This window comes from Capra hircus, chromosome 5 (assembly GCF_001704415.2).
Source record: "Capra hircus breed San Clemente chromosome 5, ASM170441v1, whole genome shotgun sequence".
Classification (NCBI taxonomy): domain Eukaryota; kingdom Metazoa; phylum Chordata; class Mammalia; order Artiodactyla; family Bovidae; genus Capra; species Capra hircus.
Window position 1 is genome coordinate 67,381,908 of NC_030812.1, and position 18,973 is coordinate 67,400,880.

The following is an 18,973-nucleotide window of genomic DNA, read 5'->3' on the forward strand; positions in this document are numbered from 1 at the left end:
CACCCTTGGACAAAGTGGAAACAATTTGAAAATCAAAAAGAGTAATGGTAGAAATTGATCATAATGAATTTAAGAGTCTGTGATACAGTGATAATAAAAGTTGGAGAGACAGAGGGGAAGTTCCTTTTTACAGTGCTTGCCAGCTAGTAAATATGAAAGGGATGAGAAAATTTAGGGGAAAAACCAGTTTTGCAACTACCACTGTAGTACTTGACATCAGACAGAAACCATCAATGAATTCTCAAACATTTTTGGAGAATAGAGTATTCACTATGAAAACATTGTCTCACAAAGTGATTATTAATCATAAAGGGGGGAAAAACGCCTTCCCAAGGGGGAAAAACACCTTCCCAGTGGAGAGACTAATATATCCACCTTACGTGCTGACACAGGGCCCCCGATGCAGTGTAATGGCGAGTACCTGTGTTGTGTTCTTGCCTTGATGTTTACTCATCAAGTGAAACAAAGTTTATGGCAGGTGATGCTAGGGAGTTATGAGGTTATGATAATAAATTGATTCTCTAAATGGACATTAATGTCTTCTGGAACAGGTATCATAGTTCAAGATAAATGAAGTACAGGGGTTAAACCAGTTAATAGATGCATGCTTTTAGGAGGGAGTGATTGGATAGTTGGATATAGTTGGGTCACATGCATCTCAAAGGAGAGATTTCTACCATTTATTGGTGGAGGAATAGTAATTTGAAAGTGATAATAGCCATACATAAGGATGTAGAAGCAGCAGCTAATGTTTCTGAAGGTTGACTCAGTGAATGAGTGAAAGTCACTCAGTCATGTCTGAGCTCTTTATGACCTCACGGACTATAGAGTCCATGGAATTCTCCAGGCCGGAATACTGGAGCTGGGTAACCTTTCGGTTCTCCAGGGGATCTTCTCAACCCAGGGATCAAACCCAGGTCTTCCATGTTGCAGGAGGGTTCTTTACTGGCTGAGCCACAAGGGAAGGCCAGGAGTACTGGAGTGGATAGCCTGTCCCTTCTCCAGGGAATCTTCCTGACCCAGGAATCGAACCAGGGTCTCCTGCATTGCAGGCTGATTCTTTACCAACTGAGCTATGAGGGAAGGCTGAAGGTTGAGTGGGAAACTAGATTCTTGAAAAGGAGATCGATTACAGTTGAAGTCAGGAAGTGTAGAAGTGTTAGTGAAGAGAGTTAAAATGAAAAGGAGTTTATTTACAATGAAATGGACTTCTGCACAGTTCATTTTGAGAAGAAGAAAATACAAAACTCTAAAATTTCAAGAGGCGCTACATATTCTCTTTTAGGGACTAAGTTAATTAAACAATGATAAGCTTCTGTCCGTTAAAAAAAAAGTTCATCCTTTACTCCAAGGAAGTTAAGAGATGTCTTAAAGTAATTCATATTTTTGAGTGCTCTTAACTAATGAGAGATGGATTTTAAAAGCTTCCTCTTCTTTTGAGAAAGGAGCCAAATAAATATGTTTTTTCTTTTTTTGCATTTAGGCATTTGGATTCAGTCCTCAGTGATCACACACGAAATTCTGCTGAAGGCACAGAATATTTCAAAATGCTTGTGGATGTTTTTGCTCCAGAATTTCGGAGGCCAAAGAATATACATCTCCGAAATTTCTATATCATTGTTCCCCCTCTGGTGAGTATTTTTAATACACAAAATGAATTTTTTAAAGTATTAATAAATAGATCCTTTTTTTTTTTTTTTACAGCAAGAAATGCACACAGACTGTATTGTTGACTTTTTGGTTGTAGATAAAACTAAATGTGGTCTTAGTGAATGTGTCCTAGAATTTTTACTTACTAGCTATGCAGAATGAGACTTCTTTATAATTAAGATAGATTCTTATTAGTTAATAACTGCCAGAGGAATCCTAGTGTGATTGAAATTACTTGCATATACTCCATTTTATATATATACCATGTAATCTTTGGACTGAATTATATAGTCATTTAAAGTGATTAATATAGACTTAAAATATGAAGTGTTTTTTAAAAGCATACTATTTAAAGGGACTTCCCAGGTGGTGCTAGCGGTAAAGAACCACAGACGGAGCCTGGCAGGCTACAGACCGTTGGTTGCAAAGAGTTGGACATGACTGAAGCAACTTAGTATAGCATAGCATATCTCTACTCAGTAGTAAAGATTAACATCTAAACTAAATTTTTTTTATCGTGTATAGTGTGTGGCACTCTAATTCTATAGTTGACATCTTAAAAATAACCACAATTGCAGTATGAAAACAGTTATTACAGTGAGGAAAATGGAGTGAAGAGATTAGAGAGGTATATATTAGGAAAAAGAGTTATTCTTCTCTAAAGTTTTCTTTAACAAAGCTCTCTCTTTAAAAAATTGTAAAAGAATAGCTTTAAAGTCTAAATATCACTGAGCAGATGTAACTTCTGATTACATCTAACTTTGATCAAGAGTAATAACTTTTTTCATGTTGCTGCCTGAATTAACACCGATATTCTAACATATTATTGTTAGTTGCTCAGTCATATTCAACTCTTTGCAGCCCCATGGAGTGTAGCCCGCCAGGCTCCTCTGTCCATGGAATCATCCAGGCAAGAATACTGGAGTGGGTAACCATTCCCTCCTCCAGGGAATCTTCCTGACCCAGGTATTGAACCGGTGTCTCACACATTGCAGGCAGATTCTTTACAGTCTAAGCCATCAGGGAAACCTGAAAGTATTAGTCGCTCAGTCATGTCCAACTCTTTTGCGACCCCATGGATTGTAGTCTGCCAACTTAGAACCATTATTATTAATTCAAAGTATCTGATGGCTATGGACGGCTTTTTTCTTCATGCATTTTCCTTTCTATTGTTTGTTTTTAAAATACACTTATTGTTAATACTCTCTCATAATAATTGTTATACCATGTAGCAAAAAATGTCCACATTTATCTGATAAGCATTATCTTTTCATATTCAGATAGTTGTGAGACTGGAAGCAAGTCTACCTTAGTTATATTTCAGTAATAATGTAGTTAACTCACGGTGAGTTCTCACCATATTTCTTTCTAAATTTGAAGCCATAGTAAACATCAGTGAGGAACCATTTGTGGGTCTGAGGAAGAGTGGAGTTTTGCAGGGCAGCTGTCAAAATTCAGTTAGTGATGGAGAAAACAGGTGGGTTAGTACTATGAAGAAGAAAAGTATGGGACACTATTGTTTTCCTTGAGTTTTAATCTAATTTCAGAAAAAACCATGAAATATCTAAGGAAGAAATCTTTAACAAAGATTTTACAAAATGCAGTTCATTGCCAAGTAAGTTTTACAGGCAAAAAAAAAAAGTGAAACTTGATAATCTTGTTTCCAGTGTAAGCTATTGTAGTACTTATCATATTGTACCACAATTATTTTTAAACAGGCCTCTCTTTATCCTGTGCTGTGCTATTGTAGCCCCCAAGTGGCCACTTAAATTTAAATCGGTTACAATTTTATAAAAAGTTCCCTTGCTCAGTTTCACCAGCCGCATCTCCCGTGCACAGTGGCCAGATGTGGCCGGTGGCTTACTGGGCGGGCCGTGTAGAGGCGCTGCATTTCTGTCATTGTCAGGAGTGTTGCCCTGTAGAGTGTTAGATGGTATTCTTTTTTTTTACTGTAATTATTTCATTGAGCCTCCCTGGTGGCTCAGTGGATAAAGAATTTACCTTCAGTGTATTAGACACAGGAGGCTTGGGTTCGATCCCTGGATTGGGAAGATCCCCTGGGGAAGGGCATGACAATCCTCTCCAGTATTCTTGCCTGGAGAATCCCGTGGACAGAGGAGCCTGACAGGCTACAGTCCAGAGAGTCATAAAGAGTCAGACAAGACTAAAGCAGCGGAGCACACATAGTAAGTTGCAGTAAATCTTTGTTGAATAAATGCTGTGATTAGTTAAGGTATTTCACAGGAGCTAAATTTTTTAGGGAAGTGCTTTTTTGAGGGGGGCCGGAATTTGTTAATCCAAATGACCACTAAGCTTTCTAAGCCAAGAATATGGTAAGAAATAGTATTATAGCATGAATTGGGTGGGCAGAACTAAGCATTGCTGTGTTTAAGAGTACTTAAGCTTTTAAATTGATCTTCCCTGGTGGCTTAGACAATAAAGTGTCTGCCTACAATGCAGAAGACCTGGGTTCAATCCCTGGGTCAGGAAGATCTCCTGGAGAAGGAAATGGCAACCCACTCCAGTATCCTTGCCTGAAAAATCCCATGGACAGAGGAACCTGGTTAGGCTACAGTCCATGGGATCGCAGACTCGGACACGACTGAGAGACTTCACTCAAGCTTTTAAATAAAGCAGACCTACTTTTCTGACTCAACTTTGCTTTAGATTATGGCTTTAGGGAAGGTACTAAACTTCTCAAGTCTTAGTCCCTTCATCTGTAAAATGTAAGCATCTCATAACAAGGCACTGTGCTTGGGTTAAGTGGTGATTGAGGGAGTGCTGACATTTAAAGGATTTGGAAAAGAGCCGTTATGAGATACTTACACATATTGTGACCTCACCAAGAGGCTTTTTATATGAGGCAAGTGTTTCAAATCAAAAAGGCAGGAACTTAGAAGAGATCCTATTTATAATTTTTGAAATGTCTGTTTTAGGAACTGAATTCTGACCACTCTTTTTAGCACAGTCGTTTCTCTGATATGTTGTTATATCTTTTTAGACCCTCAACTTTGTAGAGCATTCCATTAGTTGCAAGGAGAAATTGAATAAAAAAAATAAAATTGGAGCTGCCTTTACTGATGATGGCTTTGCCATGGGTAAGCTTAATGAAATTCTTTTCCCATGAATTTTGTGTTTACCTTACAATGAATTTTTTGAAATGTTTGCTTGAGAATAGATCTATGTGCTCTTTGTAGATTTGTTTTTCACAAGCTGTGTTTATTTACTGTTTACTTTTTAGGTGGGTCATCTGATTGGTCATACTTGTTTCCCATTTGTACTGTTCATGCTCCTTTGGTGTTGCTAATCACTTGGATTAATTATTTAGGCTTTGTTTTTGTTGTAGTTTTACAGTCGGACCATCTTTTATTTAGTTTATCTGGTTTCCTTATAGTTTCCTCACTTGTCTCTTTAGCAGGAGAACCACTCTTACAGCCCTATGTTATCTCCAGGTGATCTGCAGATCTTCATAGCCATATTTCTTTTTATCTTCCTGATTGGCTTTTTTTTTTTTTTTAAATTTTAAAATCTTTAATTCTTACATGCGTTCCCAAACATGAACCCCCCTCCCACCTCCCTCCCCACAACATCTCTCTGGGTCATCCCCATGCACCAGCCCCAAGCAAGCTGCACCCTATGTCAGACATGGACTGGTGATTCAATTCTTACATGACAGTATACATGTTATAATTCCCATTCTCCCAAATCATCCCACCCTCTCCCTCTCCCTCTGAGTCCAAAAGTCTGGTATACACATCTGTGTCTTTTTTCCTGTCTTGCATACAGGGTCGTCATTGTGATTGGCTTTTTTTTAAAAAAAATTCTTTTTAGGATCACATCTTTTTAAGGAGGAATTAAGCCATGTTGCTAAGTTTCTCATTTGTGCTGTAAAGCATAATTGGAAAGAGGATTAATTTTAAAATGGTTAGCTTAATTTTAAGAATTATTGGTAGAGTGGAATACAGTTTGTGTACACATTGTAATTTGATTTGGTTTTGCTGATGACTGTAGGTGTGGCTTACATTCTGAAGCTTTTGGATCAGTACCAGGAATTTGACTCACTTCACTGGTTCCAGTCTGTTAGAGAGAAATACCTGAAGGAGATGAGAGCAGTTGCTAAGCAACAGAATGTACAGTCAACTAGTCAGGATGAAAAACTACTACAAACCATGAATCTCACTCAGAAACGACTGGATGTTTATCTACAGGTAGAGGAGAATAATAGTCAAATCTGGTTTGACTTTTTAATACCCATTACTTCTTGATCACTGAAAAAATGTCAATCATATTGAAACTCCCATTTTAATAGGTGAAATGAATAATGGTCATAAAGAGTATATTTTTAAATGAATGATACTTGGAAGCCATTTGACTCATATCTTTAAAAATGGATAGATTGCTTAGTTCAGTTTCTGTATTTATGATTTGCACTCACTAGAGCATTTTAGAAAAATGAAGAGATATTAAATATGGTAATTTTGATATTTTGCTAAAATATATATTTTCAACTTTTATTTCTGATATTTTTATTTACTTAGGAATTTGAATTGCTGTATTTCTCACTGAGCAGTGCAAGAATTTTCTTCAGAGCTGACAAGACTGCAGCTGAAGAAAACCAAGAAAAGAAAGAGAAAGAAGGTTAGTGAGTGGCTTTTATTTGGAAAGACTAGTAAGTCTCATCAATAATAGATATGAATACCTCATTTTATTGAGTCAGACTTTTCTTTTTGAAAAAATATATAAACCTAGAAATGTCCTTTTTTTAAAAAGTAAAGCCTAGGTGGATCATTTGTGAAACTGAAATTTAACATGCATTTCATTCTGGAATAACACTTTATTCAGCTCATCTTCTCTTAATTTAAAATTGCACCAAGTTTGGGTTTTTTCTTTCACCCTTCAGCTGTTAGCAGTTGAGAAGGAACAGATTAGAGGAGACTAAATGCTGCTGAGGGCAGGACTGCTGACTGGATGCTGACTGAATGCCAGGCCAGGTGACTCAGGACGCTTTCAGTATCAGAGTGAATAGCCTCCTATGCCCCTCTATAGCTGGAGCTTGGACAATCAGAGCAGTACAGCCATAGTAACTGATGGTCACTGGGGAGAGGATTCTGTCTGATATCATCTATGCGGGTGTAAATTCTTCAGTATTTCATACTTAAGGGACCCTCATGATCATTTCCCAGATTTGAAATTTAACACCAGTTGTTTTCTCTGAAAAATGGTAATTTCCTTTTTTCTGTTATGGAAGTTATGCCGCTTAGGCTTCCTCTGTGGACGCTCAAAACTACGTACAGCAACTTGATGGGTTTCATGTTTGCTCTGCTTCCTTTCTTCTTGCCCATATTTATTTCACAATGATCAAGAATAAAAGAACTTCATGAACTATGATATTTTATTAATCTTATCAGTTAAATTTTTAAAATATGTATTTCACACTGAAGAGACATCATTCATTTCAGTAGACCACTTACATCCATTACCCTGTTCCCTATTGATAATGTTACATCAGTATTACTAGCATATGCAAGCATTTTTGGAATCTATACTAAGTAAGTGTGCTTGAAAAATGATTTCTGGCTGTTGCCTGGAAGATACTCAGTATTTATTAAATGAAAAAATACATATTTACTATTTTGGGGTTCATTTAAAAATAATACTTAGCAGAGTCATCTGGAAGAATCTGAGTCAGTAGTAACTGAACTGTGAGTTCAGTTTAGATTAGAATCTAAGAGTTTAGATTCAGTAACTGAACTCTTAGAATCTAAGAGTTTAGATTCAGTAGTTCAGTTACTGCATAGGCTGTGCTCAGGCCTAGAGCTCAGGCTCTAGGCCTGTCATGATGCCAGAACTTTGTCTGCAGGTGGACTGGATATTTACTTTTAAAGCCTAGAGCATTAAGACAAAATAAACATTGCAGTCTCAGTAGAGCTCCTTGCTTTGGACTGCTATTCTTTAGGAACTCTCTGGGGTTTGGGGTTAATGTATGTCACCCAGATATTTGCCTGATGCCTGGGTGGTGGCTCTGCTGTAGGGCTGTTAGCTAAAGGTTGCTCAGAGTTGCTAAATGTATTAGCTAAATAGTTTTGCTCTGTTAATGAAGTATATGCGTATGAAATTTTGCACAGAAAGCCAGAATTCATTTTATTATGTTCATAATAAAAAATCACATTTAAAAATAAACTATAAACATAATTGGGAAGGTATTCATTCTGGACAGTTTTATATGTGAATTTGCAGTCATGTTTTTACCAGTAACAGCACTACAGTTTCCTTGCCCATGCGGAGGAATGTGCAGTGTGAAACCAACCCCATTCCAGACACAGTTCTGATGTCTCAACAGTTCCACACCCTGATTACAAACTAGTCAGAACATCACATTTGCAGTATTTAGCCTAGAGTTCTAAAACATGAAGGTAGATAAACTGCATATAATTTGTGATATTAGAGAAATATTTGGTAGATGCAACATTTTGTTCATTTGAAATTTAGCAATATTGTCCTTTTCGACTTTAGTTTGTGTTTTTAAATGAACATAAGTATGTCCATTATTTTTACTCATGCTTTCAGAAGAGACTAAGACAAGCAACGGAGACCTGTCCGACAGCACTGTGTCTGCAGATCCTGTTGTCAAATGATACTGATGGTATGCGTTGCCCCTGTGAGATCATCAGAATTGTACGTGAAGTGGATATTATAAGCTAATAACAGAGTGTTTCCTGGGCCACATCTCTGGGAAACATTTAGATGCTGCATCTCTCTAAGGCAGTGCTCTAAAGTGAAGTCCATTCTCCGTCTAAAAGCTGTACTTCTCGAAGGTTGAGAATGAGATTTTTAAATTAGATTTTTTTCTTGGACTTTTTAGGCTTGATGTGCCTGCTTGGGAACTGGTATTTGAAATGAAGTGTTAAAAGGGTTAACCCACATTCCTAAACTGCCACCTCAGATCTCTTATAATCTACATGAATGTTTATAATTTGTATTTGCATAGGTCTTTGATCCGTATTTTTGTCTCAGTCATTGGAAATTCAGTGCATATACTGTGTACAGCCAGTAAATATGTTTAAACAAAAGGAATTGAGCCTGAAATTCATGAAGCATACATATCAATATTCTTATAAAAGGGACATATGAAGATGGTATTGATACTAGAGATGAGGCACTAGGTGTATCCTTTATGTCCAGTGTGCACTGGTTCATCGTTAATTTTGTGTGGCTCACAAGAGCTGCTGCTGTCCGGTGAGAGATTTTATAACTCGTTTACATTGCTTTGAGAACTTATTTAACCTCCAACAACTGCTTTAAATTTAAGATTTACTTAATACTCAAGATGGAGGAAAATACAGATAAAGCCATAGAGTCCTGCTTGACGCTTTACTTTTGGCTGAAGGCATATATGATACCCGAGAAAACTGAATGAATTCTTGCTTCTACATCCAAACTCAGGTTTCTTCTACATTAGGTTCAGTTGAAGTCTTGGTGATGGTTTCGGCAGATTTTTTTTCTTTAAACCAAGTATAATCTAAGAAATCAGATTTAGCACTGTGCAGGCTTTAAAAAAATTACCACTGTGAGAATGAAGTTCTAAATAACTAAATCATTTACTGATTTAAAAAGTACAGAAAGATTTAGAGTAAATTTAGTTCCGAACAAGCTATTATTAGCTTTATTTTTGTAAAGATTATATCAGTTAATAGTAAAATGGTTAGTCATGGCCTATAATATTTTAATATAATACAATGATACCTTTACAGTGAAAACAAAGTTTGAAACTTTACATGTAATACTAATATTATTTTAGGAAATACTTGATTTTTCCATTGCACTTGCCTATAAAGCATTTCTTTGGGTAAATTTTGTGAGTAATTCTAACGTTTGATTTCCAGCTTTTGGAATGGGTGTACAATGCCGTGTCTGTTCTCATTGATCACAGTCAGGGTAGCTTTGCCAGCTCAAGATGAACACTTTCACTGTTAAAATTCAGAAGAAACAGAATAGGTAGGAAATGTTTTTTATTGTTTCAACATGACTTATAGAATTATGTACAATGGATGGATTACAGGCATTTAATATTTGTAATTCATACTAACTGTAGAAATGGCCCTGAAGCATGCTGCATAATTAATAATTTATATTTTTATTATCATAAATGTTTATAGTAATGATCTTGCATTTGACTCTGTCAAATTGGTCACCATTTCATAGCAACAGTATTATTTTTTTTTCTTCTCTAACTTCCCTAAAATCATTTCCTTTAATAGAAATTCTAATTAGAAGAGAATCAAAGGTTTCTATCATTTTCCCCACATAAGTCAGTTATTTTATCCATACTAGATAGAGGTCACATGCTGACTCCATGGATACCTATGATTACAAAAAGTGTGACAGATCAAATTTTACCTTTAGTTCAAAATAATGTCACTGCAGACTGGATAAGGTATAGTAAGTTTACTTATTTGAAATCTCTGAAAAAGATTAAGCGTATTTAAATGCTGTTAAAGTGCAGAGCAACAGGGCTGAGTGTCTCACACCTAAGTTAGATGTGCACACGTTTAGATGATGGTTTTCCTTGCCAGTGTATTAATGTTAACATTTTCATTTTTTTCAGACATACTGCAATTTAAAATTTGTGTGAGCATTTGTTGTAAATTCATAGAAAACTTAATGTTCAAATTCTCAGGAATTAAAGACTAACCATAACATTGTCAATTCTAATTAGATTTTATAAAAGATGGTAAATTTGTTATCTCCCTTAAGTGGGGGGCTTTCCTCTCCCCCAGTTCTAAGAGAATACAATATGTATAATAGAACATTAATAAATGCAATTTCCAAAATTTACTTCCTTTGGATGTTTGTTCAGAATTGAATGTCTTAAACCAGTAGTTCTTACTCTTTCTGGAGTTCCCTTTAATCTAATAGTATGTGGAAATGTCTTTAAACAAATACTTGCATGCATATAGGCAAGACATTTCAAGTATAAAATTAGTATTGGCTCCTCTGTGTAGCCCAGGTGGACTTTTTGTTCTTTCCTTTTTATATTTTTAATCTTTCTGTTGCTTGCTGTTTTCAAATAAAAGAACCCAAATGAATGTATAATTTTAAATCTTACTCCTGGGAAGGGATCATTAATCTGTGGTGCTGTAGTGCCATTTGCAGTCATGACTTGGACTGGAACAGTATAATAAAGGAGAGTGTTCTAAATACTGTGCTGGAGAAAATGTTCTGCTTTTCTCTTCTGAGGTGGTAAATTTGTAAGGTTGTGGGAAAGGTGAGACAATACCATCACATACATTGTCCTCTTACTTTTTTATGCTGGACTGGCCAAATATAAATGGTGAACTTTAGCCAGTTTTAATAATTTTAGTTCTTTTTCCAGCTTAAGTTGCTGAAGTTTCGGACTGATGGTATTCCTTTTCTTAAGAGATTTAATGCTACATTTTTTTGTTTGTTTGTTTTTAGATGTTAGGACAATTAAAAGTTTAGATTGTCACAGATTTCAGTTTAAAAAAAAAAGTCCAGAATAAGTGGGTCTGTAGTGGTTAACTGAAGTCATAGAACTGTGCAGTGAACTCAGAGATGGTGACGACAAATGAGAGTTTAGTTTATACAGAAATTTCTTAAAGGAAAGGTTGATTTGGGCAAGTATATAGACATTTTCCTCTATTGTAATAGTTTGGTTCTTCTTTATCACCTAGTTTACCTAATAGCACTGGTTTTTCCCATGAGTGGAGAATATAATCGGGAAAATAGGTGAAATTTCTCACTCAATCTGTGTAGATCTGATGTCATAATTCTGGAGTCACCTTTAAGGGCTGTACAGTCTGTAATGTAAGATCTTTGTGTATTGAAACATTCTCTGGTAATGCAGTCATTATCATTAATGTGAGGGGCCAAAAAGTTAACACTTCTGTACCCAGAATCTCCTGTTTATATAAAGGTGGTAGTACTACAGTAAACATTCCAGAATCTGTACAAAAGGTAGTAAGGCATTAAAGATGCACTTTTAAGTTGATGTAATTACTGAATATCAGAATCTTCAGAGATGAATGCATTGAAACATTTGGAGGTTGCTTTGTCTCTGGTTTCCTGTGTGCTAATATAGCAGAAGCATAGATTCTGGAACCAGGAGTGATTTGAATCCTGAGTTGCTGCTTACAAGTTTACTTAACCTTTCTGTGCTTCATTTCCTGAGGCCTAAAATAGTATAATAATATCATTCATAGATTGTTTGAGGATTTAGTTAATATGTATAAAGCCACTTTATTAGGAAACAGTAACAGTTATAAATACTAGCTATTATTATGGTTGCTCCTATTGGCAGAAATTTACTTGGCATGTAATTATTAGCTGTTGAAAAGTTTGAAGATAAACAGTCTGTATTTGACACTCTGTTGGTCTCATAAAATCTTCCTTTTTAAATAACTCAGTGGAGTGTTGACAGTGTGAGGCAGGTCTTGCTCCTCCCTGAAGGTGGTCTGACAGGTGGCTAACAATGAAAAGGCAGTGCTGGGAGATGCAGTTTGGTGAGGCTAGCTGCCTAAGAAAAGGTCTCATTTTCCTCCCTCCACCTTTCATTTACATGGCACTTGTGAATTTTTCAGAGGGCTTTCCTATGCATTAATGCACATTTCAGTTGACAGAAAGGGAGTCACCCATTGTTTCTGAATTTTAAATTTTTATTTAAAAATCAGATACATGCAAAAGCATATCAGTATGTATGTACTATTTAGTGATTGAAAAAAGAAGGCCTGTGTAGCCACCAGGTGGGTTATGAGCTTGGATGCTCCCATTATTCCTGCCCTGCTCCCTTTTCTGCTGCAGAGGGAACCACAGTGCACTGCGTTGCTCTTGAGGGTTACAACTGTCATTATTTTAAACAATAATATGGTGATGTTTGTGTTATTTTTTAAAGTTAATATAAATGTATTTTTACTGTGTGCTTACGACTTTAATTCAGTATCACTTTTGAAATTCATCCACATTGATGTATATAGAGCTAGTTCATTTAGCTTTATTTCCCTCATCCTGGATTACATGAATACACAGATACTTAGTCTGTTGACAAGATCTGGGTTATTTCCAAATTTGGGATACTGTGAATAGTGCTGCTCTAATCGTCATTGTACTTGCCCCTGGGAATGTGTGTTGTTTCCCCGGGGTGTGTCATAAGTGAACCTCCTTGGTGGTAGGGCCAGGTTACCTGCAGGTTCATTGAAAAGAATGCCAGGCTGTTGTCCCATCCCAGAAGTGGGTGAGGTGACTCCCATTCCCTGCCAGGAGCTGGATTTCTGCAGTCTGGTCAGTATCGTATCTGTGGTTTTAATTTGCATTTCCTTGATTTTTATATGATTTAACACATTTCTATTTGAGCCTTTTTTTCCTATGAAATGTTTTCATGATTTTTTTTTTCATTTTTTTCTTACTAATTTTAGGGATATTTTATATATTCTGGATACTAATTTTTGTTCATGTGTGTTTGCTAATTTGTTGTTCAGTCACTAGGTCATGTGACTTTGTGACCCCATGAACTGCAGCACAGCAGGCTCCTCTGTCCTCCACTATCTCCTGGGAAGATGCTCAGTTAATTTTGTATTTTCATTTTATGTTTTCTGTACCTCAGTCTGTTTTTATGTTTGCATATAGAATTATATTATTTTCTCGAGTCCACATATAAGTGACACACAGCTCTTTGACTTCACTGAGTATAGTACCATCTGTGTCCATCCATGTTGCTACCAATGGCAATATTCCATTCTCTTTTATGGCCAAGTGATATGCCTGTGTGTGCTTGCCACATCTTCTGAAGCCAGTTGTCTATTGTGTAAATAGTGCTGCATGAATCTTTTAGTTTTCATCTTTACTGGATAGATACCTAGGACTGATAATGGCTGGATCATATGGTAGCTCTGTTTCATCTTTTAAGGAACTTCCATACTTTCCATAGGCTACACATTATTAAATTTTTACATTAAAAACATCGATTTTTATTGAGTTTTATTATGTAGATATATTATTTTACACCCTGAACAGTTCTAAGCAAGAATTCAGAGGGTGTAGCTCTTGAAGCTTGTCAGAACTTACTGAGCTATGAGCTACTATGGTTATGCTGCGATTTTATGGTGTATAATTTCATACTGTTTTGACAAGCTCACTGTGTTTCTGATGGTGCCTCTTTGAGTTACAAAAGTTGTTTTATTAATCCATTAAAAAAGCAGCACCTTTTAAAAATTTGGCCTTGAGATCACGTTATTCGACTCACCTTGCATCATACATACCCTCTGCTGTGATTTCATTATGTCCTGGGGTTTGGTTTTTTTTTTTTTAATTAGCTGTTAAAGCTACAGAAACAACTTTAGTTTTCTTTCATGGATGTTGTAGAAAATAACCACAAAAAGAAAAAGAAACAGAATGATAGTTTTTATTTGCTAGCATTTATTGCTAGGTTAATTTATTACAAAGACAGTGGTATTTCTGTTGAACTTGGTTATAATTAAATACACTGTATCAATTAAAGATCATTACGCTTATTTCCTAATGGGCTAGGATGTCTGGAACCTATGTGTCAGGGTGAAAATAGGAACTTTTCTACCAAGCCCCACGGCCAGCTGTGCTTCAAGTGAGTTTAAAAATTCATTGGTCCCTTCTTTAAGGAGGGTCTGGCTCAGAAGAAATAGAAATTAGTGGAGCTGTACACTGTCCATGGTGCTCCACCCCTAAAAACAGTATCTAAAGGCCCATACACTTCCAAATGCTGGTTCGTTAAGGTTCCGCTGTAAAATCAGACATCTTTTGTGGTACTAATCTGCTTCTCTTTTTATTGTGTGATGTTTGAACAATTACCAGAACTAGACCTGCGTTTCTGCTAGTGCTCGCGGACTTCAAAGCACAGGGCTCATCACCTGACTGCACAAATTAATTCTGTTAGGTCAAAATGATGAGACAGACTTGATTATAAACAGACCAATTCAGAATGACAGGCACTTACAGTTTCATTAAAATACAAAAATAGATTATATTAATAGGAAATATTTAGTGTCTATCAAATTATAAATCTAGACTTTTACCATTTTTTTAAAGGATACTGAAAAAGAGATGACATTGAAATAAAGTGAACAATGCATTTTTTTTCATAGCTTTCATTCTGAGCACTGAACAATGCAATCTAAGAAAAGGACTTACCACAAAGCACCTAAAATAACATTTGTAGATGGGTATGTTGTCAACCATTTCTTACTGTTTCCCTCCCAAGTCTCAGTATCAAGGCATCAAGAGTACATTCCACAAGCGATTGTCAGCATTCTGAAACCAGGTGGTGTGCCTGTATGTATCAGAGAAGTTGAAAACCCTTAAGGAGGTAGCTCTCCTTTCTGGGTGCTCTTCACCCAGAGACACAAGGAAGTTATGCTTCAGATTCTGCGCCTCTATTTTCACTTGGACTTCCATCATTGTCATCTGGTTGATCGTTTAATAGTATATATTTTCCATCATTGGTTAGTGGCATGGACAGCATTAATTGAGCCAGTGCTTCTGGATCCTGAAGTTACGGGAGTTTAAGAAGGAGAAAAGAAAACACTTAAAATGCACTTAAAACCCCTTTGGTTTGGCTGTCATTATATTCTGTAATCTAGCCTCATTTCTTCTGACTCTTAGGTATGCCTTCTTGCATCTCTTAAAAAAACACACCTCAATTGTATTACTTCTCCCAAAAACTAGGCCAAGGTTGTACCTGTCAGCCAAAATATCGTTTACATAGCAAACTCAAGAATCATCTTTGTGGAAAGAGTCCAGAGAGGAATTTCTTTCACAGCGCTGACCGCTGTCTTTAAACTCCTTTTTTTTCCTTTTACTCTATACCAAGAATTGCCAACTATGGCCGTTTGGCTCATCACATGTTTTTATAAAGTTTTACTGGAATATAGCCATGCCAATTCATTTACATACTATGGCTGCTTTTGTGTTAAAAACTCTGTCAAGCAGAGTTGAGTAGTTTGGCAGCAGAGATGGTGAGCCTGGAAAGGTTTATCATCAGGCCTTTTATAGAAAGTTTGCCAACTCTGATCTACACCATAAGATACAAACTTGCCGTGAGTGTTCTTTTTTCATTATGTTGGTCCTAATCCTTGACCTGCCTGCCCCTCCCTGCTGGATTAGAACTGCACAATGTGATACCTACTGGCTACAGGTTACTATTTACATTAGTTAAAACTAAAAATTTCAAATCCAGTTCCTTAGTCACACTAGCCACATTCAATCTGCCTATTAAACAGACCGTCTCTGTTACTACAGAAAGTTCTGCTGGGCAGTGCTGAACTAGAAGCCCCTGGGGGCAGGAACTGTGTCTCTGGCTCACTGCTATAACTGCAAGGATTTTTCTTACACAGAATTTGCTCTCAAAAATTAGTTGGGTAAATGAAAGATGATAAACTACTGATAGAGAGGTCTGAGAGTCTTCACTTCCAGACAGTTTCCAGATAACGTCTCAGTGTTGCTGGGCCTGTGACCACTCTGGGGAGTGAGGCCTTAGAGCACACGGCAGATACTGGTTAGTGTCCTTTAATCTGAAACAGGAAACCCAGCCAACCACTGCAGGAGCTGTAGCCGTGGTATTTGTTAGCAACGCCATGTGTTTCTAGTGACAGGAACTAGCTGATCAAAAATGCCTGGCACACAGAAGGCTTAAAAGGAAGTCCAAGACGTGGCCACCCTGCCTAGTGAGCATCACTTTTCTTTTTGAGAGAAAGGTAAGTATACAGATAACTTTGAGTTGTTCAGCCAGCACTAAAATGAACCTTACCTTCTGAACCTCAATGATTTCTTTTCCCAAATTAATAGCATAACATATCTGCAAAAAAAAAAAAAACAACAAGCAGTGTTTGGCAAAGGCAGAAAAGGGTAAGAACTTTAGAAGAAAATGTGACTCTGAAAGTACAGTGAGGTCACAGTCTGCTCACATCACCACGGAGGCAGAGGATCTGGCTGCAGGAAGTTCGTCAGATGGGGCTTCTGAACACTAGCATCCACCTGGACTGGCCTGCTGTTGCCACTTTATGTTAAGTGAAAACTGACCGTATTAAACAGTCTGAAATTCTTACTGGGTACTTTTTTCCTCTCAACCATATTTAGCCACTGCATGTTCATACACACAGTGCTTAACAGATACTTCATGAAAGAAGTTTGAATCACTTTGATTAATTCTAGTAGCAAAGGCAGCCACAAAGTTTCGTACTAAAGCAAAGAACAGTTTAGATGTACTTTGCTCATATCTGCTTCCTTGGTTTCCTCCCTGAGAAAATATTTTCTCCATTGTAGCTTTTTGAAAAGAAGAAATTTGAGGTGAACTGCTTTTTAACATTTCCTGATCTCTCCTAAGCAATTATATTTCACCATTAAAGTTCTTCACTCTTTTTGCTTGATATGTACTTTCCATATGGAAATTTTACTCCAATTTTCAGTGGGGCCTTCATAGGAAGTATTCTTAAACTTCTCAGTGGGGACCTGAAGAATAGTTAACTAAATGCTGAAGAGGTTTGTGCAAAATAACCCTTTAAATATCTATCTTTGGACTGAAATTTGGCATCTTCGGTCTAATGCTATCCCAACTGAGCTGCTATTTCGGCCACTTTTGCAGCATCTTTAGATGAAGAAAATAACAAGACCTTTTCGCCTTCTGAGTTGCTTTCAAAAACATATGTGCTCAGAGACTCTCCGCCTGTGGATTCAGGCAAGCGGACCACAAAGCCAACCAGTCTCTTGTTTTCTTGATGAGCAGCAAACTGGGTGACACTGGTGAGTTCAAACTAGGAAAAAACAGGAATAGACTCTTACTATGCAACAAATTGGAATTAGGGTCCCTGGTGGCTCAGAGGTTTAAGCGTCTGCCTGCAATGCAGAAGAGCTGGGTTCGATCCCTGGGTCGGGAAGATCCCCTGGAGAAGGAAATGGCAACCCACTCCAGTATTGCCTGGAGAATCCCATGGATGGAGGAGCCTGGTAGGCTACAGTCCACAGGGTCACAGAGTCAGACAGGACTAAGCGACTTCACTTTCACTTTCCATAAAAACAGTGCACATTACTAGTGACACTTAATCTGGCAAGTAAATTTTTTTAAGTGCGCACTGTTTCAGGTGACTACAAAGGTGAATTAAAGAGTAATCACTACAGTTAGCATGCAACAGGGTACTTACATTGGCCCTTGTTACTTGAGTCTGGGGATCTATCAACCTGAAAATTTAAGAGATTTATTATATCACAAATGTTGGATAAAATTATTTTCTTAGATGAGTTTGTAGAACTTCAGAAGGAAACCACACAAAACTTTAAATATGAAAACTTTATATTTCCATGTTTTTGTCTGGTTGAGGGCAAGGTGAGAGCACCATGGGACCATCCAAAGGGAGTGAGTGCTCTGGTTTCTGCCTTGAGTGAACCTGTGCAGTTAAACCTCAGGGCATCTTTAATGGAAGATGATGGCAAATAGTGGATTTCACAGTATTTTAGTGCTTATCCAAAGAGGCAGCATTATTATTCTCCAGAAAAATTAACACGGATGGGTAATACTCTGTGCAGCCTCCTCAGAAATTCCTATCAGCCTGTTTCCCTTAAAGTACCAGAATCATATACTTCTCAGTTTTAACAAGTTTTCTCAAAAACATGGGGTAAAGGTGAGAACAGTTAAGGGATTTAATAGAGCTGTTCCCAGATTTAACCAAACTTGTCAGTTTGGGTGTAGGAGGAGTAACTTTAGGAAGGTATTCTAGATACTCTCTTAACAGCATTTTAAGGATCATCCATGTCTGAGAAAACTACCTTAGAGAATTAACTGTTATTTTATAGATAAAAATTTCTACTTTCTAAAACATAGTATTGTGTATATAAATTATTACTGATGTGCTATTTCATAAGTGAAAGTGAAATATCTATTCACTCTGTTAAAAGATGGTTATAATTACATTTATATGGAATGTCCAGAATAGGAAAATCTGTTAAAACAGATTAGTGGCTAGGACTGAGCAGGTTGCAGGGGAAAGGGAGTGACTGCTAATGGGTGTGAGTTTTTTTGAGGGGGATGATGAAAATGTTCTAAAACTGGGTGACAGTTGTACAAATATGTACATACTAAAAAACTGCAAATAGGTAAATTATACAGTATGTTAAGTTATATTTCAACAAAGCTGTCCCCCACCCCATGGTAACAATTTGAAAAATATACACTTATATTTGTTAAAACACAATATTTATCATCAGAGGGCCCAAGACTAAATTCCTGGATACTAACTTTATGATCTTATGCAAGTCACCGTGACTTCTCTCATTTGCTTTGTAAAAC

The 18,973-nt window shown here is 36.9% G+C and overlaps 2 protein-coding genes across 4 annotated transcripts in view; one reads left to right on the forward strand and one right to left on the reverse strand.

The window, feature by feature from the left end:
• The window catches only part of KIAA1033 (KIAA1033 ortholog), a 59,678-nt gene extending 47,760 nt beyond the window's left edge, over positions 1-11,918 (forward strand). The window contains exons 29-33 of one of the 2 annotated variants that reach the window (XM_018048203.1): positions 1,484-1,631; positions 4,652-4,748; positions 5,662-5,858; positions 6,189-6,288; positions 8,218-11,918. In XM_018048203.1, the coding sequence (XP_017903692.1) occupies positions 1,484-1,631; positions 4,652-4,748; positions 5,662-5,858; positions 6,189-6,288; positions 8,218-8,285 (610 nt within the window). In that variant the 3' untranslated portion in view covers positions 8,286-11,918. The remainder of the gene's footprint in view (positions 1-1,483; positions 1,632-4,651; positions 4,749-5,661; positions 5,859-6,188; positions 6,289-8,217) is intronic. The other variant, XM_018048204.1, reaches the window with a different exon arrangement.
• The window catches only part of APPL2 (adaptor protein, phosphotyrosine interacting with PH domain and leucine zipper 2), a 55,449-nt gene continuing 50,521 nt past the window's right edge, over positions 14,046-18,973 (reverse strand). Inside the window, exons 18-21 of one of the 2 annotated variants that reach the window (XM_018048205.1) lie at positions 17,832-17,868; positions 17,304-17,444; positions 16,442-16,489; positions 14,046-15,181 (exon numbers count right to left, since the gene is read on the reverse strand). In XM_018048205.1, coding sequence (XP_017903694.1) covers positions 15,047-15,181; positions 16,442-16,489; positions 17,304-17,444; positions 17,832-17,868 — 361 coding nt within the window. In that variant the 3' untranslated portion in view covers positions 14,046-15,046. The remainder of the gene's footprint in view (positions 15,182-16,441; positions 16,490-17,303; positions 17,445-17,831; positions 17,869-18,973) is intronic. The other variant, XM_018048206.1, reaches the window with a different exon arrangement.